The following is a 24964-nucleotide window of genomic DNA, read 5'->3' as shown; positions in this document are numbered from 1 at the left end:
GGCTGCCATGAAATATTCTCTCTGCATCTCCATGTGAGGAGTTACTAAATTACTATAATGCTTGCTTTGAAATGTGAAGACTTTCATATGTTACCTGTCTTTTGTGAGGAAGAAGTTGTTGAGGAGAGTGAATACATCCATGACTGTTTCCAGGACAACAGTCGCTGTGCTTGGGATAACCTGTAGCTTTTCATTGTCTACTACGGCCCGAATATACTTAAGTGACCTGTATACTTTGTTGACTTCCTCTTGTAGCTTGTCCGAGTCCTGAAATACACAAACAACATACATTGATTAAACAACTGATCACATTACCTATCATCAATAGTTCAAGTTAATGAGTGGTGTCATCTTTTCAACATCCATTACCATATCTGCCCAAATTACAAGGGGGATAACTCTAATATATATCAAATGCCCCAATGCAATTTTTTTTACTGGATGATAAATTGGCTGGAAATTCAAGCCAACATGGGTTAATACACATTGTTAATGATGTGACAACATGTAACGACACTTTTTGCTGGCAACAATGATGAAAAATGCCCGAGCCCATATTTGCAATTCTGTTTTAAAGCCCATAATCTACCATATGAAAAGGTCATGTGCCCTGGTCTGGTAAAATCGATATCATGCATCCACCGCTGGTCAGGTCTATATAATAATACACAGTGTAAATACATGTCTATTTAAGGAAATGTAAGAATAACAATCAATAAATGGTGATTTCTTTTTATATATTCCACAATATGAATTACATATCATTATGTCTCATTAGTCACCACTTCTCCACATCATCAGGATTAAACAAACTGACAGGAAATCTTTAACATGGGGGCAATAAATTAATGAAGTCTAATCAACGGTAAACTGTAGATAAAAATTCAAAATCTGAAAAATGTGTTAGAACGGCCATACACTGATAACATGTATATTACAGGGCTGGTTTTAACAGCCTATGTACACCGAGCGAAATGAAGCCCAACACAAAGTTGGAACAGAAAACTTAGTGAATGATAAACTTAAGTTGGAATTCCAAATCTGAAATTTGTGTTTGGAGGATTCTATAAATATGTTCTTACAGAGATATAAAGCTCTTTGTGGACTTCAAAGCAAATCTTTTAACATAGCACAATACATTAACAAAGTCCAATTAATATATTAAAACTTTCGTTAAAAACATGTACCTAGATGCTCTTGCATTGCTTATAGATTACTATCAAGCAGGTTTTGTGATGATAGTACTTGTAATATAAGTGAACAATTTTGAGATTAATACAAATGTTGATGTGACTGGCAGAAGAGCAATGCCTTTGTCTACCTTTGCAACTGGGTCTCACGTGAGACAAAAACTAAACATTTATTTGATAATATCTTACCTACCAAATCTTTTCTGTTAGTTCAATATCAATAAAGACAGAACACACATATGAGATGTGATATAAACTTCTAGTTCCAGGTTTAATATTGTAAATATAAACAGTTATTATCAAATATGAAATTCACACAGCTAAAATGAAAATATAATTTCTACAAGAAAAAGGAGTTCTCTTCGGTATGAGTATAACTACTATCTACTAAATGTTGGGTTGTATCTATGCCTCTACAGCTTTCTGATAATACCAGCTATCACTGCATTATACCAGTGCAGGTTGTGAACAGTGCACATGTTATGATCATCTCCCATCTCATATAAGCTGTTTGGAGCCATCATTTGTCTGACGTTAGCTGTGTTTCCATGTGCAAACAAACTGATAAATAAAAATGCTTTTTACAGAAATATGTGTTCAACAGACTTGCAATCTATTGGTACCGCTGGGTGATAAAAATACTGAACTACCATTAGTCAACACTTCTCTCTACTGGATATACAGATGGCATGGTACATTTGCACTAAAAAGAACCAATAAATGTGTGCTTGAAGAAAACAGTAACCATCATTAACATGTCTTGATTCTAAAAAATAAAAAATATCATTAAGATTGACACTATGTACAAGTTGATCTCTAAATATTCAACTTCAAAACAAGGAAATACCATGAGCTGCCACAGTCCCCTAATTTTGAACAAACTCTTTGTATTTAACATCAGAAAAAGCCCTCAATACATCAAAGTAACTGATGAAGGTAAAAGAAAGTAGACTTGTTATTATAAAGAAATGGAAACATAATCAAAAGATTAAAGCAACTTATTCAATCAATAAGATGTATGATAATGTCCACAGAAAATAAATTCCTTGCTTTGTTATAAGACAACAGAAAAGTGATGAATTTAGATGTGAAATCCAAAGAACTGCTAAGGTTTTTTCCACAGAATTGTAAACTATTTTGTTCTAAACTTGATGCAAATCTACCAACAGAAGGGCAAATTATTTTCAAATGAGTATGTATATATAGTCTGTTGAAAGATTCATGAAATTTAACAAAGATACTGTAAACCAGAAATTCAACCAGTTTCAAAATTTTTTTTTCATCTTTTTTTTCCTTTTGCTCGTGAATTAAGCTTCAATACAGTCCATAAACAAATAATCATATTAATGTTCACTGTTCTTGGAAAAGAAGGTAACAAAGGTGTCCATTTATCGAATCTGACAAAACATTCATCTACCACTGTACGAAATAGGAAAAGTAAACAGGTTTTGGAAGTGAATGTCTATGATTCATTAAAACTCTTAATATTCATTATCCTCTATATTCCACATGATTCCTGTGGTAAAGTATAAGAATCCCATGTAATTGAGGTAGATCAGTACTCCATTGGTAAATTGACAGTTCAAGAAAATAAATCAAGACAAAAGATCATTAATCTTGTATTGTTTTGTACACAGCCTTGAACTTGATATCAAATGAACTATAGGATGATGAGTAGAATTATGGAAGGCAGTGGAAGAAAATCTGAGATAGACCGTATGAATGTTGTTAAACCGAAGGTAATGAATACATTTCATTACAATGTTTAGTGTTTTTATATATAAACTAAACAAAAATAGGTTGTACAACAATATGTGATTAGGGTTTTCTGTAAAAAGGGATTGCATGTATACATGTATATTTTAACAGATTACATGTATACATGTATATTTACACAGATTACATGCATACATGTATATTTTAACAGCCATATGGAGAAGGCTTCTGTGGACTTTCTTGTCTTTCTGACAGGATTTATCTAACCATATTATGTAATATACATAACAGCTGTATATGGTATGTCAATCTACCAGAAGTTTGTGTATGTCATCAATGTATACTTGTATAATGCACATATATCAGGTAATACTACTATAAAAAAAAGGTCATTATATACTTAAAAACCTCTGCTTGGATTCAAACCCAGCACCTAGCTCTGGTTTAATAGTCTTCTACTCAACCAATCGAGTTAAAGAAAAGATCTCTCCAGCCGAACAGTATATTGCAACTAGTATTTACTGAGGTTCCACATTCATGTATCATCTTCTCGAAAGACAAAAAAGTTACAGTTATTAAGTGTTTTAATAACCTGTTTGAAGCAAAATTCACCCAACTTTATTTCACTCTTTCTCTACCATGTACACCTACAATCCTCAAACACAATTATCCCTACACTTCATAAGAATTTCATAAAGTCAGTCATTCTATTTATCTTGTGGATTCCCCCTACCTCCTGCAATGACAACCTTTTCTCTCCCAACACCATGCAAAATGTGAAATAAATTACCTATCTGTTATAAAAATTGAAAATTGAGACATGTACAGTAGCACCTGACACTATGTCTATACAAGATACTGGTTACAGCCTCCGTTTCCTTGTTAGTTTCAAAGCACTCAAAGGCGAGCTATCTGGAGCACATCTTTTGCCATCAATTATGTATGTAATGCAACACACATGTTCTTATCTTAAAATACCCTACTAATCTACACATTTCCCTTTATTTTTGTTTGTGGTTTTGTTGGTTTTATACCAATACATGATCTCCAAATCAAATTCACCTAAGTGCTTGTTTCTGAGGCCAACATGAAAGAACATCTCACCATACTCAAAACATATCAAAGAATTTGATCAATACTTTGGCAGAGAAAAATTTTCATGAGTCAATATCAAATTATCAAATTACACCTTACTTAAACGGAACACTTCAAATGTCCAGCATAAATCTAGAAACTTGTGGGGATAAAATACTTCAAATATCATATTTGCCTTTCTTGTGATACGTTGTTTTATATTTTAAATGAATATTATGAAATATTAATAGTTTAAAGCTTATTGAAGTAAATCAGTAAATTTAAGAGTTGTTTTCAAGCTCTATACTAGAATTATATTTACTGGTGGTGTGTTCCGTTGGATGTTACTTTTTAATGTAAAGCATGATGATACTTTACTCTTCACACATCTGACAAAGATACCCTCATAATATATATTTTAGAAAATTAAAAAATATAAACCTTTGATCATGAAGTCAGTCTAACTTTTGGCATTAGATATGGACAAAAATGCTTCAGTTCATTGACAAAGGGAACCAGTATGACAGGAGTGCCTGTCCCTGGTAGTAAGTCATGGTATGATATGTCAACCAGGCAGACAAAAGCGTTGTTATAACTAGCCCCCCAAGGGGCTTACATTACATCACTTGGTAATACTTTTTGTCCAGGTGGCTTTTGTGGAGGTGACATTGCTGTTTTTGTAGCTTGGCTGTTGGAGGCTGATTGAGTTATGATGACAGACAGATAGATACAGTGTAGAGATGGTAAATTATTAGTAGCACATGTGCCAGCAACAGACATTTTACCAGCTGGTACCGGCACTGTTGTGTCTACACTGAAGTCTCTTCCTTATTTTACTCATTGTTTTTGGAGAGGAACAGACAGAGAAGTTAGGGATAGAAGGCATGCCATATGTCAAAACTGGCTATTGTTTGGGTTGTTTTACAAAGATAGAGGCTCTTGTGTGAGGTTCAGATTTATAGGAGATTTATTTAAAGATTTTTTTGGTTTAGAGAGTTTTTTATCTATTTCCTCCAATGTGATGGAATTTAATACAATACCACAGATATAGAGTAAAGGCTAAAAGCCTCCCTATCCATATAAACAAACTTAATTCCAAATAGAAATTATAGTAGCTTCAAGTGCCAATCAGGTTAACAACATTTCTCTGAATCAAAAAAGAAACTACATCGAAATTGATAAACAATAATTAATGTAATCAACATATCTCCTGATTCCACAAAAGGTCATATATTAAACGTGTTAATTCACTAATAACACAGCAATTACATGGTAATACATCAATTCTATACAACACCTGAAACCAGAGTGCAGTTACAGAATGAAACATTAAGAAAGGGAAAGAACTCTGTAATTCAAGAGTACCAAGTTCATATTTTACAAATTTGTTTTCCTTTCCAATCATATCAATCTGTTTGCTGAGTTGTACCTGTTAACACTTTAAATTTCCTTTTTAAGAAGAAATATTGAAGATAAATTGAGAAGAAAAGTATATAGGTAATTGAAACATTTTACTTTTACAGGAAGAAATGAAATTCTGTGTAAACAAGGAAAACAGAAATGGTGAAAACTGGATAAGCGGGACAACTGTTATAAGGAAACAGATTAGGTAAAGGACTTGTCTGGTTGGCCAGAGAAAGTATTTGGTGTTATAAGACCAAATATTGCAAGTATTTTCAGAAAGTTTTATAACAATTGAAAGATTTCTATTCTACATCTTTCATGAACAATTTACAACTGTTTCCCTTTTAGGAATTCCATAAAATGATATGCTTCTCGACAAAAACTTTTATTTCCTCATTTTCCTGGCAGGAATTCTTGTGAACTAAATCAATAACATCACTGAAGCATTGACGGTACGGTAGATGTAACAAGTTATGTTGGCAAAAGTCAAACGCCAAAACATTAGTACTGCAATTCAGAATTTGTTTAAGATAACAGCTACACACAAAGTAAAAGCCTTATTTCTATAACTTCAGCATAGCCTTTATAGGTCCGAAATAAAAGTGAAATCCATACATTTTTGTGCCATCAGATATGTAGAAAATTTACATCTGACTTCTCCAACTCTAGCTTTAAAAGCATATACACACCCCCAAAGTATATACAGATCATGATGCCGTCAAGTTAATGGCATCCGATTCAATTTGGCTCTGTTCTCCAAGCCACTCAGCTCAAAGTTAGCTCACTCTGCCATGCAACAGATCAATAGGCGTTCAATAAAGTGTGGGACCCTCCCCAGCCTCCACGACTTCTAGTGTCTGTATCAGGAAGGTCCATATGTACAGATTTAAGCCTGCATTAATATGGAGACAAACACAGCAACATAAGGTATTAAGATTACAGATATATTCAGAAATAACTTTAATAAATGTAAGAAATACATTTAAATGATAATCTTTATTCTTTTTACAATTATACCACACAAATAATAGGAATTATTTTTCTGAAATATACAACACACAGAAACAGTCACCACATATTTTAGAGATTTGATTTGTTGCACCATTTGACCAATCTGTTGAATGTTTTCCCCAAACTCATAAGACCTAAGTAAGTGTACATGTACGTATTCTATTTAATCTGTTCCTTGGTAAACAGTAAAAAGGATTTTACTCATGACATAAAATAAATCCCTTGAAATATTCATGATCGTTTGTATCTCAACACAAGGTAATAACACTATGTTCCAGACAACTGTCTCCAAGCATCCATTATATATTAGAAACATGTACTTTTAAAATCAGCTTATTTGTAATACAGATAATTTTGCCCCTTCTTGTGATATACAGATTTCCTTCTCACCATTAATTCTGGTCTTTCACAACTGAATAAACTACAAAAGATGACAGGCTGTGAAAATTTGGCCAATTATTTTAGCATGTGTTCCAGAGAATTCCAAGCTATGTAGAAACCACTGGGTTTTGCTGACATTGCACCATTGTAAACATATCTTTTCCACTAAAAGTTCGGAAAAAACACGGAAGTAAAGCTTATTATGAATCAACAGAAAAATACTTAAAATAAATTGTTTTCACAACTGTTTTATTATTTTTCTTTCTTTTTTTTCCTGAAGTAATTTGCAATATCTATATAGCGTGATCTTTAGTAGAAGTATTGCATTACCATGCCAATCTATTAAACAAATATTGTACATCAATTTCATGTCCTATCTGTATAATTTAAGGTTTCTTAGGGTGAACATTTCTCACTTGGTTACTAGGTAACATCCAAGAAATGTGTTCCTCTACCTAGAAATGTGACGTGGGCCAATTAAATCCTGTAGTATCCCTTTATTAGCTGGTGAAGTTCTATTGGATGATTGTCATAAAATGGTCCCAAGAGTTTGGTGACAATGAAGAGCCTAAGACAAAATTTCACGACACCATTATCCTTGAGGAAGGTTAATGAGAAGTATGATTTTTATTTCTAATATCTTATTTTCAGTAAAAAAATAAGTTTATTACTTGAACAAAGTCAATCGTGTTAGTTGATATTTCTCATTGTGCAAATGTTTTTCTTACCAATGTTATCTGTTAATCTAATTGTGAGGTTTATCCTTTGTTACTGACTATGAGCGAATACTTGATCAACATTGATTTTTGTGTTGAATGATGTCATATAATCCAGAAGAAAGAGCCCAGATTGAATTGATCGGCAATGATTTGAGGGTCTTGTATATGATGTCATCCCATTGAGAAAGACCTGAGCATTATCAGCAATTCCTCCTGTATCAGGTGCCCTTGTAAAATTATTAATAGTCGGAACACAGTCAGATCAATACCATCATTATTGCCTGCGTTTTGCCGATGGCTTCAAGAGTGAAGCTAGTGGGACTCAACCATTAATCAACATTGTAGAATACTTCATTTCATCCTAATACGAAAAGGATGACTGGATAGAATTGTTCTGGAACCAGAAAATAAAAAAAGAAGGAGTTTTAAACAAGCAAGTAAATCTACACAATTTCTCCATAACTGACTAGAATTTCTCCTAGTATACCGATACACTTCCCCATCACACAGCTGACCAATTACAGCATGCTTATACTGGCTATTTAGTACAGACTTCTGTCTCCTACATAAAAATACGGGACAAAAATATCTATATATCTACAGTGTATTGACATGCTTCACAGACTGATCAACACCTTAAAACATCTGAAAAAGAATCCTACAATGTATCTGAAAAAATACCACACATTTCTGATTTTAGAGCTCAAGTTGTGGTTTCCTGCGTGATGTTTTATTTAGTACAAGTCAGATGCCATGGATTGCTGTGAAGTTGATGTTTGTGGTGGCTTATTGGCCAGATACACGTTTTATGAATTGTACTGAATGGACCACAACTGATCTGGGCTTACCGTATCTTCATATAAACTTAAAAAAATTGAACCGCATTTCTGCACCTCTGGAGTAAGCCGAAATAAATTTTGTCCTTATGACAGCCACATTGCATGAAACATGTAGACAAATCTCACAAAATGGCCTTGTAGTGTTGCGTTTCCTTTTTGCTTTATAATGTTTTCTTGTCTAGGAACTCTATTGAATTCTATAAACAGATTCCTCTGAGAAAGCTACCATAAAGTTCCACATGAGGAGTGTTGGATCAGCCTTTATTTATTATCCAGTATCTGTAGATAGTTTCTATAAAAGACACTTTGACCATCATTACAACTCTTTCAAGCCTCTATTATTTTTAATCGATGAGTGTTTTGAGTTAGGGATCCTTCAGATTAAGATCAACATGGTGTTCCAAGTAAAGTTCATGACACATTGGATTCATTATCACAACATAGCATAGTCAGTTGCTTTTATGATGTGATTTTTTTATGGATTTTATCTAAAGCAGACATTACTTTCTGGTTTACAACACTTGCCAGTTCAAAAATACAACACAAATGCAATACACAGCATATAATGTATAAAGGCACAGCCAAAGAAAGTGTTATTCAAAGTTCCCTGAAAAAATTTAGTTTTTAATCAAAAGTGACCTCAGCGCAAGGTAATGTAAAACGGACTGGTTAGACACAGCTAGTGTAAGCAATGTGGATTATTTATGGAATCATGGACTATGAGTAATTCATTAAATGCTGTTCTGTCAAAGTATGTTTTATGTCACACTAATTCGGTTGATTAGACTGGTGAGTCTGATAAACACATAAATCTTGATACCTGTCAGCACTGCTAGGCAGCAGTCACTGGAAGGGTAGAGTACAGCACTTTACCCATAAAACCACTCCAATCTTTTACACCATTTCATTAAGGGGAAGTGTGCATATCAAAATAAGAAAACTATGGAAAGGTCATCAAGTGCATAACTTCGAGCGCCATCACTACTTCTCCGTTCTATAACCGGTTGAATTTATAGCAGAGTGTAGTGCAGGATGTTGTGTCTATAAAGCAGACTGCAGGACAGTAACAGAGAGTAGTACAGGACATTGTACTTATAGACAGTATAAATCATATACTGTAATGAGAAGGGAAAGAAGGCCAGTCAGATCTACTATAACATAAATGACTAATGTTTTTAACAGTAGCTATCACCAGACTCTATACTTTCCTGTGAGATAAGAGTAAGGGGAAGGCTCCAGGCTGGGGGAGTTATGTTTCTGTGGAGAGGGATACAATCTCTGATGAAGAGTGTCTTTAGGTGTGAGATTACTAAGGAAAAGTGGGGGAGGGGTGTCAGGTTCTCTGGAGCCCCAGTGTGACCTCCTCATCAATACACACAGATCCTCCATCTTACCACCCTTATCAGTCATCAAACCAGTACTTGGCTTAGTGGCCATGAAGTTAACATGATGGAAAACAGTCTGGTTTGTCAATAAAACATCACTGTAGCCGAAAAGCAAATGTTATATACCTAATTTTGTTTGTCAACCAAACAAATTAGATTTTATAACCGGAGCTTCCTCATTGTACACAGCTGTCAGGAAAACAATGGTGAAATTTTCAACCTCCACTCTCATTTAGTGAATTTACTGCCTACTGATAAATTCTCCTATGAGCATACATATCCTTATCAGAAAATTGAATGCCCAAAGTGAATAAGAAAATAACAATTACACTGGTAAGATTTATGAATTTGCTTATGGATGGAATAAGTTTGTTTTTTTCCCCATACATTGTAAACATAAAATAAAAAGAATGAGGGAAGAAAGTGAAAATATATATTGAAAATGTAACTGTCACTTATTTAATATAACTCTACACTTATGAAATTGATCAGCATTTGAATGATTATAAAAAAACCACAACTTCTACAAACATGTGGTAAATGTTATTATAAAATATTATTGTCACATGTACTTTATATCAGAATATTCTGTACTAAATCTATAGTTTAGGATCTCAAAAATAAGAATTTCACACAATGTAATAAGTAAGACTTCCTACTTAAGATAAAACATAGTCACTCTGACATAATCCTAACCATGAGTCACATGATGTATGTAGTGCCAGGAAAGAGAAACTTATTGTTTCCGATACATGGTGTATACAGGGAGATTCACATCAACTTGGAGCAGTATAATGGGGTTAATCATAAACTGTGGGGTATTACAACATCTTACAACATCCACCGCAGGCCACACATTCCTCAGTATGTATTGAACTCTGGCCAAGCTCCATTACATACTACATATGTACAAAACGGAGGCTTATTGTTAGAGGAAGGGTGCAACAATCACTAATCACGCCACCACTTGCTTGTCATACACATTCTCATGCAATGAAATAACCAAAGGTTATTCATTGAAAAATGCAAATACTGAACACCATCCAATTACTGCTTGTAAAATATCTGTACAAAGATAGGATAGAGACATCAAAGATATGGTCTAGAGGAAAACAGCTAGTCTCAAAGATAGTAGTAGTAGCATGTGGATTTATAAAGAGTTTGATTCATTCCACATTTTGATTTCTTACACTTTTCTCCTGATGAATTCTACATTGAACTTGTTAGAATTCTGTTAATAAAGTTTAGGCTCAAGAAACAAATTAATTTAATTGTTCCGACACAATCAGTAAGAACATGTTTCAGTGTATGATTTTATCAATGATGCTTAATATATATAGATTTAAATTGTCATTCAATAAACAAATATAACCATAATTGATACCAGTGTCTGAAAACCACACAACCTCATGGACAAGGATATAACAGAAATCTGGTGGCTTAACTTAGTTCTGCATATGTGAGGTCATCAGTCAATATACCAATCAAGAGTTTTGAGACTGTCACCTGAGGTCTGTAGCCTTTCAGTGCAGCTGGAACCTGAGGTTATCTCTATGTGTCTGTGGCCATCACCTGATGTCTGGTAAGACCTGGAGTTTTGATATCAGTCAGAGTTGATGACCATCACCTGGTGTTAGAGGTTATCACTTTGGTGTCCAAGTCTGAAACCATCAACCAGAGCCAGTGGTCATCATCTATGTTTGAGTCTGAGGCTGTCACTTAGAGACTGAAACTGTGGCCATCACCTGGAGACTGTGGCCATTTATCAGTCAGTGGTCATCATCTGCAGTCTATGGCCATCACCTCGAGTCGGTGGCCACCAGTACGTATCTGTGACAATCACAGACCAACCAGAGTGTGTGGACATCATATGGAGTTTTGGGTATCACTTTGTGTCTGGCCATCGCCTGGAGTCTAGAGGCCATTGTTTGTGTCTGAGATCATCACCTTGAATATGATTTATGATCATCATCTCAGGTATGTTGCCATCACCTGTAGTCTGTGGCCATCACCTAGAGACTGCGGCCATCACCTGTAGTTTGAGGCCATCACCTGGAGTCAGAGGCTATCACCTAGTCACAGACTATCACCTAGAGTCTGTGGCCATCACCTGAAATCTGAGGCTATCACCTAGAGTCAGAGGCCATCACCTGGAGTCTGAGGGCATCACCTAGAGTCTGTGGCCATCACCTGAAATCTGAGGCTATCACCTAGAGTCAGAGGCCATCGCCTGAAATCTGAGGCTATCACCTAGAGTCAGAGGCTATCACCTAGTCACAGACTATCACCTAGAGTCTGTGGCCATCACCTGAAATCTGAGGCTATCACCTAGAGTCAGAGGCCATCACCTGAAATCTGAGGCTATCACCTAGAGTCTGAGGGCATCACCTAGAGTCAGAGGCTATCACCTAGTCACAGACTATCAACTAGAGTCTGTGGCCATCACCTGAAATCTGAGGCTATCACCTAGAGTCAGAGGCCATCACCTGGAGTCTGAGGCCATCACCTGGAGTCTGAGGCTATCACCTGAAATCTGAGGCTATCACCTAGTCACAGACTATCACCTAGAGTCTGTGGCCATCACCTGGAGTCTGAGGGCATCACCTGGAGTCTGAGGCCATCACCTGGAGTCTGAGGCTATCACCTGAAATCTGAGGCTATCACCTAGAGTCAGAGGCTATCACCTAGTCACAGGCTATCACCTAGTCACAGACTATCACCTAGAGTCTGTGGCCATCACCTGGAGTCTGAGGGCATCACCTGGAGTCTGTGGCCATCACCTGGAGTCTGAGGCCATCACCTGGAGTCTGAGGCCATCACCTGGCTTCTGTGGCCATCACCTGGAGTCTGAGGGCATCATCTGGAGTCTGAGGGCATCACCTGGCTTCTGTGCCAATCACTCGATGACTCAAGACTGATGCCAGTTTTTCTATGTTTGATATTGTCAATGCATTTCTGTAGACATTACTTAGAGTTATAACTCAGTCTGATGGCAGTCATGTGAGTATCGTTGTATTCTCAGTTTACACTTACTTACATAAAACCTTTTCATCTGTAGAGTTATTTGTATATTTCTTTCACTTAGATTAAGTGACTGTGCCTAAAATTACAGGCTGCACTAGTTAAATTAATGAAAGCTCCAACTTTTCCAGAGTATCAGATATTTGATTAAAACTGTTTTTTTATTTTTTATTTTTTTATTTTTGAGGAATTCCACTTGAAGGGTTATGTTATGACATCAATATGCAATTAAAATTTCTTACACTTTTCAGAACTCAAATTATATTTTGGTTTGAGCTTGAAACACCATTTCATACGAAGAACAGTAAATGTGGTTTTTATATATGTTTAATTGAAGCCTAAGAGGTATTTCAAGTTCATCAGGAATTTAGGATAGATATTGATATCATCAGAGTTTGTGAACATTTACTTCTCTTGATGTAGATTAATGCTAATGATGAGAAGAGTAAAAAGGCTGATCTGGTGTGTTTTTGAGAGTGTATCTGAGTAGAATTAGGCCAGAGATACCACAGGAATTCCCATTCAGACCATGTGGAAAGGAGAGATAGCATTAAGAGAGTTCAAATAAATTACAAGAGAACCTAATTGTTTGGTATTCCCAGATGAAGAGGATTGGCATTTTCACAGATCTTATGATTGGTATGTAAATTAAATTTTATAGTTTCTTTTAAAATTGTATAAAGAACAGGTGTCAAATGAGATTTCTTTTATGAATTTACAAAATTTGAAATTAAAAATTGAACACAAATATTTTGATTAAGTAATGATTCTTTTGTTTAGGTCTCGCTATTTACATTATTGACACATAAAACTCCCAAATATTTTATACTTAAATCTACCAGTTATGTTAAAGTAATCATATTAGTCATATTAGTTAAAATGTAACTTGAACAAGTGACGAGGATCGTAACTTCCCCTCAAAACTGAACAAAATATAAATAAATTTACAAAATCTGCTATTATTTACGATAGAATGAAACCCATAATCAATACAGAATGATATGAATACCTTGACTTCCTCAATATGTCCCTTTTTTTTCTTCTTGCCAAGTGTACTGGCTTTGTCCGAAGGCTGCTTTCCCTTTTTACCCGTGTGTGTATGCATCGCTGCTGCTGTCACAGTCAACTAATGGTGTCCTCACAAGCCCAAAATATTTCTCTTCCTTAAATACGCAACAGGACACATCTCTAATATTCTCTGAATGTGCTAAATCCAGTATCAATCAATTGAGTTCTTTCCTTGTTATGATTATTGAGGGTCCACAGCTTTTAAATCCAATATAAGCACAGGTGAATTGATTCTAACATTCACAAAGCACAGGTGTGAAAATGATATATATATTTAATATATATTTAAAAAAAAAAAACTTTCTTAGGTTATACAATTAGTATGGAGGATACATTATTTCTATAACGTACAGTAAATTCACTTCTAATGCTGTATAAACATCTACACATATAAATCATCAATGTAGCCAGGTTGAGAAACCACCTCCACACAAAAACCAAAGTTTGTCGGATCGGATTGAGAGATGGTTGAGACACGTTGTGATCCCTAAGAGAGACTAACAGGAGAAATATAAGTCCTGTGTCCTCTGTCAGCACTGTCAGTCCTTAGAGTGTACATGTGTATGTGAGGAGGTCTGGACCAGGATGAATCAGGCCTTGTATTATTCAGCAGCACAAATCGCCTGGCATTTGCATTAGAAGGCCTAGAGGATGGCTGAACAGTAATCAGGGGGAGAGGTGCACTATCTCTACCACTAGAGGCTCCCACAGGCAACCCACACACAAATTGTATCTTTTCATTCTTATTGGATTCTGGCTACATGTTATGTATGAATATTTACCCCTGGCACCCTACAGTGAGCACATAAATGTTTACTTGTTTTTATTATGACCTGAGGCAACAGTGTGTATTACCATAGTGATATAAAATGCTGCTGTGTAATCTTTTCCAATATAACATTATGTCAATAAATAGTTGTCTATTGAGGCCATTAAAGGGGAGATTATACAGTGGAAGGTTGCCTGATCATCATCTTGTTATATAGTGCGATATATTTCAAAGGGCATATTGAAGTATGGCATTTTTAGTTCTCTCTCAAGTGTGCCTTTTGTATAATAGACACAAACACATATATATGTGTGTGTCCATACCATTGGGAAATTACATAAAGGACACAAAATACAAAGTGTATATTTTGATCTTCTTTACATAATATGATAAAGTGACTATAAAAGCTTGTAAAATGTTGGACAACACTTGGGCATGATAAATTGTTTTGGAAACAGATACAAGAAACCCAATACAATTAGATTTGTCAACATCTCCCTTTTTTATAACTTAATTAACTAAACTTAATTAACAGATAGCCCAAACTTGTCTGTGGTGAGCCAATTACAGGTTTCTAATGGTGAGACAGAGAAAGAGCAGGATGGGGAAGGAGAGGTGGGCCAGTAAATCAGGGGATCAATGGTTTCAGGGAGCTGTGAGCATGCATCAGAGACATGTTGCATATGTAGGGTGTCTTCCAGAGGCTCCAGATGGGGAATTTTTAATTTCACATTTCACAGAAGTATATGATAATATAATAGAAAGTGTAACTAAACTGTTAAGTGGATTGGTAAGCCATTTAATATTTCATAATATAATAATAAAAGTTTGTATTGTCTAGTATTGGGAAATGTTTTCACTATCAATATAATTTTATTGAAATACACATGTTCAACAAATAAAGAATATGAGTGATAGAAGGAAAACAGTACTGGTTAAGTTGGAAAAGTGAGTGAAGGTAGCTATCTGACTCATCCAAGTCTTAGTAAGGAAGGGTGTTCATCTGAATCAAGATTATAATAAATATTCCTGAAATGAGTCCATTAATTAAGGGGAGTATTTGACTTCATAGAATTAAGATTTTAAAGTTAATCCAAGTAAGTTTCGATCTGCAAATCACAACACATACCACGTCACCAGTGAGTGGGTTCTTTATTGACCAGCTAGTTTCATCCCTGATGTAAGGCTTCATTAGGGCACTAATACATTGTAGTTCACCTCTGAAGTACTATAAATGGGTTTTGTTTTATATTACAATGTCATATATAAGTAGAAAACGTAAACAATTGCCAAGGGCAGATAAGCCATTGCCTGGTGATGTTTCATAATAAGACTGCTAGATTTTTATCATGATTTTTTAAAGTGTTTCAGTCATTTAAATAAGGATCATTTCAGTCAGCTGACTTTCAGTAAAGAGGAATATAGTTTAACTTCTCCGACCCATTCATGCATGGCACAAGAACATTAAGCGGATTAAAGAAGAGTTCTGCATGCAGAAGTGAACGAAATTGACCGAGACTCAGATTCTGTTGTGTACTTTACATTAGTATCAATGTATTCATGCTTTATGCTTGCACTGAACATTTAAACTGCATATGTTCTAGTTACTGAATGCAGAAAGAAGCTTTATAGGGTAAAAGTATTTGATATGGTGAAAAAATACAAATGATAAGATATGTGATTTCATTCGAGAAGAAATTGTCCAGCCATGTCTGTATTGACTACACACATTCAACCATCAATCTCTATGTATACCAGTGTTGTCCTACCAGGCATATCAGCACTGAAAAAAAAACACCTACAGTAATAAATCTCTACCAGAATTGTCATTCCTTACAGACACAGCATTAAGTAGAGTACTGCGATGAACTCTGGGAGAGATTGACTTGGCCATCTGTGCCAATGGCCAAACAGCTGGAAATCGTTAGAACCGATACATTGATAAACTGATGTTTCATTGATAAATCCTTAAAAATTATCCTCTAAAACAACTCTTCATTATCATTGTCATTTCAAACGGCTTTTAAGAATATAATTCTTAACTGATGCAAATTAGATGTGAATTTGTAGCCTCTAGTTCTGACCTCTTGTTGCTGTTGCTTTACTACTTATTTTTATCTTGTCATGATGTTAACTACAGCACTGACAGGTCACCAAGAGCCCAGTGGTGTAGCTATGTTTGTATCCTTGATATCTCTGGTATGTTGGCTTCTTGTTTCATTATGATCCACTTTGTCCTTGACCTCTGGACTAAAAGGTCAAACAAAGTGCCTGTATTGTTGGTCGGTTGACATCTTGTTTATTTCTCTCCAACTTTGCTTCATAATGTCACGACACAATGTTCATCAGTGAAAAGCTACAAAATTTGACCTTGACCTTTAGACCTACTGACCTAGACCTTTGACTTTTTGAACATGACTTTTGGTCAGCTGATTTGTTGTTAAATTCAAATGAACTCTCCTTCATAATGTCATAACAAAATCATCACCATGGTGAAGAGGTACAAAATTTGACATTGACCTTTGGACACAATGACTTTTGCTACTGACACAGCTTTTTGGCCGATGTATGTATTTTCACTACCTGAACGCCTTGACCAAATTTTATGTAAATCAGTTTATAAATACTGAAGTTATCAGTCAGCAATCTGAAGTGACTTTGTGGACAGGCAGGTGGAAGGACGGACAGATGGATGTATCAAAGCGATTATTATAGGACACCTGTATTTCTGATATGGTGTCATCATTTATGAACACCCTGATCAGGGTAAACAAAAGTTACCTATGGCACTAATGTGACTGAGGCATAAAGAATAAGAATCTTGTCACAGGTGTTCTTTCACAATCTGTTGGTTGAGGCGCTAGGTCCTGAGCACTTAGGTAAGGTACAGTTTTATCCAAACAGCTTTCTAAAGTAGATATTGTGGCTGTGCTACTTTCAGTTTCTGATTATATCATACAAAGATGAATTGCTTGTGTAAAATAGGGAAGCATGCATATGGTTCTTAACTTAATGTTGGTAAAATGTTCCTCATATCGCGTTGTTTAAAAATGTTTGATCATTCCAATCCATTAAATGGTTTCCCAGGCTACTGGACAGTTTGTGTTCCATATCTTAGTCTCATTTCCTATGGAAGGCACTGCAGCTGGTACATATTGGTACACAAATCCTTGTTATTGATCAGAGCCCCGTAAACGTTTGCTTATGAACATATTGATCTTGAATTACAAACCTCTGTCTGATTGAGGCGCCCACCAATAATTAACCTAAACAATGGCATGAGTAATACCAACCCTTAGGGATGAACCCTCTAGTATTACTATGTAGTTCATTAGACAAAATTTGCCTTGTGATATATATATGTAACCAGCTTATGACTACCTTATTAGTGTTATTCGGATTTCCGAAGAATCAATTGTGACTCATTTTTCAAGGAAAAAAATAATGTAAAATACTAATCTATCGGTATTCAGATGTTTACATGTAGGATAAATCAACAATACAATTTTGAATGAGAACCAGTATAAGCCATCCTTACCAAGCTTTCAGATCAATGATGATGTCATTATGGCAGGAACAATTGGCTATGGAACAGTCGTCAATAGATGCAATGTTGGCACATACAGATAAGATTTAGAAAATTCTGCAATGTCAGCACATATTGGTGGAGCCATGGATTGTAATCAATTCATAAATGTTATTGGCGCAATGCAGTCTATTTAATCCATAAAAAAATGAGGAATTTATTTTCAGCAAATGATAACATAATCTGAATTCATGATAAGAAATCATGTATATAAAGTTAGAGTGACATCCAAGTTACAACAACTTTAAATTAAGGATTGCTGGAAACAATACTGCAGAGATTTTACCACGAAATTTAATCAAGTTTGATAAGGTCAAGGACAGCCAATACACGACTGTTGTATCAACATGATCATAAGATCACCTGCATACTTTCTTATGTAATGAAACTATCAGATTAGGTATATATACTCTCATGATCGGCAATTATAAAACTGACCTACATTTGTTGTGGGCAGACATTACAGTGACCTAATCTCTTAACAGGAATTAAAGGAGGAATGAAACATCTCCTCACTACCAAATGCAAGAGGCTTGAGGTCATACATGTTAGTTTCAGCTCTTTTAAAGCATACTGCCTATTTAGCTATGACCTCAATTAAAGAAAAATTCCAGTAATTGTAAGTTGACCTAGTAATATGACCTTAGTAATTTGACCTATACTCTTAATGTTTACTGAGCTACCAGGTCATCATCAACTGACTAAACAGAAAAGCAGTAACCAGGCTTTAATTTGAGCTTGACATGACTGAAGACCGTTTATCACTGTTACCATGTTACAAGGGACAACAATGAGCTCTTGTAAAGTGACCGCACACAGCAATGCTGCCCTTTACAAGAACTATTGACCCGTCCACCGCTGTGTACATATGACAAGCCCTATATGTGTCAATCATAGAAAATGGCAAATATGAGTCATTTTGAGTCGCCACTCCTTATTGGTCAGTTATATGTAACATGGGTACCAATCAGATGTTGAGTATGTTGTAGACTTAATTAAGGATGGAACTGATTGGATCAAACAAATTAAGAACAACAATAACAACTGAATCTACAATAACAAACCACTTTATATGTAGGAATCTGTATATATTGATTATCTTCTACTTCCTCTATTATCAAATGACAACAGTGTTTATTCAATTCTCGATGAAATTTGACTGTCATGTTGTTCTCTGTGAAATATCCATTATACTAGTAAATAATCTAACTGATAACATCAACTCACAGTATTTATACCAATGTTCATCAACGATTCTCTAATTCATCAGTCATAATGTATAAATTAGAGAATCGTTGATGAACATTGGTATAAATACTGTCAGTTGATGACTTGTTATGAATTCAGCAACAACATACTTTATGTTGATTGATATACCAAAGCAATGTAGCAGTTAAAACCATTCCTACATTGAATGTTTGAATAAAGTGTATGAGATAGACAAATTATGAGTACCCCGGTAGTTTCATCTAAACTGCAAGAACATAATGGACTTTGCTCCTAATTTGTTATGTGTATGAGAAGTTTGAGATTCTTAATCTTACGTGTTAGTTTGAAGATGTCTACTTTCAATGATAAAAAATTGAGGTATTATAACTTTATCTATTTATTTATTTTTAATCATAATGACAGATTTGCAGGATTATTTACCAGGTAAAAATGAGTCGTTGAAAAATTGATTCTACAATTCATTGAGAGTAAAAGACCATAATTTCTTGTATTATGCCTATGACTATGCCTGGGATTAAGTTCGACAGATAGGATAGAGTTTCAAAAACTTTGTGAAATAGTAAAATTCAATGATTTTACAGTAAGTATGATAGATTTTGCAGCCTACATCTCTTTATACAATAAAATCACTCTTGACAATTTTGTAACACCTCAACTACTTTCACATCTTATTTCCAAGACAATAGAACGTTCCAAAATAGGTCTTAAAGGCAAAATATATGATTTGAAGAGAGTAACTAACACAGGTGTTTTCGTTAATTTTCTTTGAAGTTTTTCCATGAACTTTCATCTAGCGATAATAATCCCCAAATATGAGAATTTATACTAGCTACATTGTTCATAATTATAGGATAATGTTCAATTTCCTACTGATCAGTAATGATTCTGTCTTGTTTGTATTGAATTTTACTAATCGTTTCTGTGACTCATTTGTCAATAAATGGATTCTTGGAAGATCATTATTAACACCAGGAAGTATTAACAGTCACAATAGGTTTTCCAACTATTATGTACAAGAGGGTGAGATTGACTTTTGGAATGAACCATGAAATTACACATTATGTTTTTTATTTATCAAAAACTACATAATTCAGCGATGTTAAATCTATCATGGCACTGAATCAGCCTATACATACAGATGTCACGTTTTTCGTAACAGACGTTATTGAACTACAAAATAAAGGTTACATATTTATTTCCCCTCTCGGAAGGGACTCATTATCAATAAGGTAACAATTATGGTCATTATTTCCCTTGGCCATTGGGAATATATACTGGATACCCTTGCATTAATTTGGTTCTTCGGTTTGCAAGAGTGTGTCAGTATCATAAAAATGTTGAGCTTTGGCATTTCAAGGACTAGAATATGTCTGTGTTAACATCAAGGTATTATACCTTATTCAAGGTATTATCCTTACATTGTTGGTGAAAACCCATTAAGAAATTAATTTGACAGAGTGATATGGTACTAAATTGGTTGATGTTGTTTCCATAAATAGTGACAGTGAACTTAACGCCCTGAAACATGAACTTATCAGAATTATTCCCTGCATGGCCTCTGCCTATATGGTAGTTGGATCAAAAATTGAAGAGAAAATTCTCCCAAACTGGTGATATTTATGAAGAAGCTAGTATTTACCAGGCTGGCAGATCAATAGGAAAAAAAATTTCAACAATCAATTTACACAAATATGTAGCATTTAGTGCTTTAACTCGAAGTTGTTTGGTCAACATTAAAACCCACTTACTTCTGGTTTCTCTGGTAGGTCAAACCTGCCAGCATCGCCAAGGCTGCTCCCTCGACTTAAGGGGATAGGGCGGGATTTGATGCGCTGGCTGAAACTTGAGGTTGAGTTGTCGTGAGCTGAAGAGGATGGCCGTCGCTTGATCAGTCCTTTCACATCATCACGAAACGACTTGGCCTTCTTCAGCATCTTAGAACCAGATGCTTTCTCTGTGAAAAACACAAAAAAAACATACTTAATGACACAGATACCAAACTCACAAACTGTAAATGATCTGCAACAGCAACTCCTGTTCTTGGTTTGTGTTAAGTATGCAAGAGTTGTCTTTCTTGAAACACAGCTTGCAGGCTTGCTTTTAAATTGGAAGAGTTATTCCCCTTTACACAGTACTAAATACTCCTCTGAAAACGAGTACAAATTTCACGGTTAAGATAAAAGATCGAATATAAATCAAGCGTATGTCTTTATAACAGATCTTGACTCAATTTACATTAGATAATATCATTTACATCTGAAAAGGCAAAATAAACTGTTGTTACTCTGAAATCAAATCAAATTACATTAAAGCTGTACATACAACTACATTCAGCAGACAGCTTATCAATTAAAAGAAAACGGGAAAATTAATTATTTCTTTAAAGGTTTTTTTTTTTTTTTTCTCCCTCGAATATTTTTTCTGTTATTGCTTGGAATAGGAGGTTGTGATCTTTAAACTAATCGTCAACAGCTGTATAAAATCTACTTCCTGTTCATGTAAACAGAATTGACATAATTTTTCAGCAGGAAAAAAAGAAATCTGTTTTAAAATCACTCTATAGTTTAACGATTTTTTTAACAAGAACAGCACAATTACAATATGAATCTGTCTGATATAACAAAATATACAATGAATTTTGAATCTGATATCATTATATGATATAAACAAAACTGTTGGTAATATGATAACCCTGTCTTACTTCATGATAAATATTAAATTTCATTTAAACTTCATGTACATGTCTATGGTAATTTTTCCCTCAAAGACTGATGATAATGTAAATGTTTGTCTCAAAAAAAAAAAAAAAAAAAGAAAAATGATAGCACAGTAGAATGCTTCATTTTACATATCTGGAGTGTGGAGGTCGAAAGACCATATATTTGAGATTCCATTGTCTGAGCTTTTACTAATAAGCTGATACAAAAAGAATGTGGCAATTTCATAAACCTTATAAGAAACGATATGATCCATTGCAATAAGTTATGATCAATGTCTAAATTTTATTTGAAATGGAAGTTTTAATTACCAGGTGTTTTCATTTGCTTTTATTTTTTTTTTCTCTTATTTCCTGGACATCCTTAAACAAACAGCAAATATAAAAATTTCAGTCCAAATTACCAGTATAACACAGGTGAATAGCCAACCAATTGTTTGCTCTCTAACTTTGCCTCACAACACTATGTGTGTCAACTACACCACTATATGTGTCAACTACCTGTAAACCTACGTTCAATGACACGTTTATTTTCAAAATAAATTCTTTGTAGGCATAGATAATAACTGAAATACACCGTTTGAAATATTATCAAGTGCCTAATTGTTTGTTGTCAAGAAAAATAACACGATATTTAAGGTACCTGGTTGTACAGGTCTGACCTAGACAACATGGTGATTAGCAGTCCTAGTTGTCCCAACCAAGTCCTACCTTTCCTGGCTCTAGATCAATCAAGATAGAAAACAAACAAAAAATAGGGTTCCTTCACCGTCCCCTCACCTACTGAGATCTGTTTTTGTCAAAACATGATGTTTTCACATACATGTACATGTATAGTATATATATAGCTAGAAGTCATGGCTTTTCCCAGGTTTAAATTCCTTATATGACTCAATGACAGAAAACCCACCTTGATGACTAATTCAATTTTCCTTAAAGATTAGGAATGTACTTCAATGTGTATTAAAGGACATTTAATTTCTCAGAAACCTTCCATGACTTAAGCACTTATTCACTTTATTCGAAAGCAAATTTTACAGGTATTCCATAAAACTTGTATACCATTCAAATGAATGTGCAACATTGTGATCTTGGTTCTTGTAATTATTGAAACCAGTTACCTTTATATACTTGGATGTTACCAATATGCTGAACACTTCAAGGTGTAAATAAATCACAGGTGTAAACATGCCAGAGAAAGATCTAATCAATTCCTGTATGACCTTGCCTTTGGTAATTAGATTTTCAGATAAAACAACTGACAGTTTGTGTACCAGTTAACAATGGTAATTAGATTTACAGGTAAAACAACTGACAATTGTGTACCGGTAAACAATGGATATTAGATTTACAGGTATAACAATTTGAGTACCAGTTAACAATGGTAATTAGATTTACAAGTCAAAATAACTGACGATTTGTGTACCAGTTAACAATGGTAATTAGATTTACAGGTCAAAATAACTGACAATTTGTGTACCAGTTAACAATGGTAATTAGATTTACAGGTAAAACAACTGACAATTGTGTACCGGTAAACAATGGATATTAGATTTACAGGTATAACAATTTGTGTACCAGTTAACAATGGTAATTAGATTTACAGGTATAACAAGTGACAATTTGTGTACTGGTAAACAATGGATATTAGATTTACAGGTATAACAAGTGACAATTTGTGTACCAGTTAACAATGGTAATTAGATTTACAGGTAAAACAACTGACAATTGTGTACCGGTAAACAATGGATATTAGATTTACAGGTAAAACAACTGACAGTTTGTGTATCAGTAAACAATGGATATTAGATTTACAGGTATAACAACTGACCATTTGTGTACCAGTTAACAATGGTAATTAGATTTACAGGTATAACAACTGACCATTTGTGTACCAGTTAACAATGGTAATTAGATTTACAGGTATAACAAGTGACAATTTGTGTACTGGTAAACAATGGATATTAGATTTACAGGTATAACAAGTGACAATTTGTGTACCAGTTAACAATGGTAATTAGATTTACAGGTATAACAAGTGACAATTGGTGTACTGGTAAACAATGGATATTAGATTTACAGGTGTACCAGATATATGAGCTTTCTATAGTGTAATATTAATTCCAATTGAACAATGCAGTCTATAAGAAAAATAAGGTAATAATTAGTATGATTATAATGATGCTATGCATGGTATATACATTAGAAGACATTATCCAGATTTGAAAAATCACTTTTTTTTTTACATCATCTCAAACTGCTGGTGCAATGTATAATAACTATCAACCAAAATACACCAAGAAAAATACCTTCATCATACAAACTTGTTCACTTAAAAATCTGTAAATGTAACTTACTGTTCAAAACAGAAATGAGGCACATCATAAATTCTATAATTGATTTAACAAGGTAACAAATTATTCATATACACCTGTGAACTGCATTACTGAATATAACCTGACCTCAATGTTTATACTGCAAACATCCAGGAAGCTGTCTAAATATATGTCTTGTCTGATACATATCTCAACGAGTTAAATGATCTTGCAGCCACCTCCCGACCTTTCAACAGAAATCAAACCCCGTTTATAAATATCAGCTTTTATATTTATAAGTACAACTTCCGGCATCAGTTTACCCAAGTCTAAAACTCTACGTACTTTGCTTCTTGGCTTGAACTGAATGAACAACAGTACTTGACAAGGTTCATTTTCATTCGATGAAAATTCAGGCAAGATTTTTAAGCCTGTTCATATTATATCATTTATGTCATTGTTGACAACTTCGTGTATTATAGATTGCTGAATTTTTTTAAAAAGGCTGCCACTATGCATATTTACAAAAATAAATATCAA

At 34.5% G+C, this 24964-nt stretch overlaps 1 protein-coding gene across 1 annotated transcript in view; it reads right to left on the bottom strand.

The window, feature by feature from the left end:
• LOC132554806 (rap guanine nucleotide exchange factor 1-like) overlaps nucleotides 1-24964 on the bottom strand; it is a 76072-nt gene that overhangs the window by 21574 nt on the left and 29534 nt on the right. Inside the window, exons 2-3 of the mRNA XM_060219116.1 lie at nucleotides 21142-21347; nucleotides 95-267 (exon numbers count right to left, since the gene is read on the bottom strand). Of these exons, the coding sequence (XP_060075099.1) occupies nucleotides 95-267; nucleotides 21142-21347 (379 nt within the window). The remainder of the gene's footprint in view (nucleotides 1-94; nucleotides 268-21141; nucleotides 21348-24964) is intronic.

The sequence above is a fragment of the Ylistrum balloti genome, unplaced genomic scaffold (genome assembly GCF_031769215.1).
Source record: "Ylistrum balloti isolate Yb309-2 unplaced genomic scaffold, AGI_CSIRO_Ybal_v1 Utg370444, whole genome shotgun sequence".
NCBI lineage: Eukaryota > Metazoa > Mollusca > Bivalvia > Pectinida > Pectinidae > Ylistrum > Ylistrum balloti.
The sequence above is the reverse complement of the archived record's forward strand: the minus strand, read 5'-3'. Positions and strand labels throughout refer to the sequence as shown.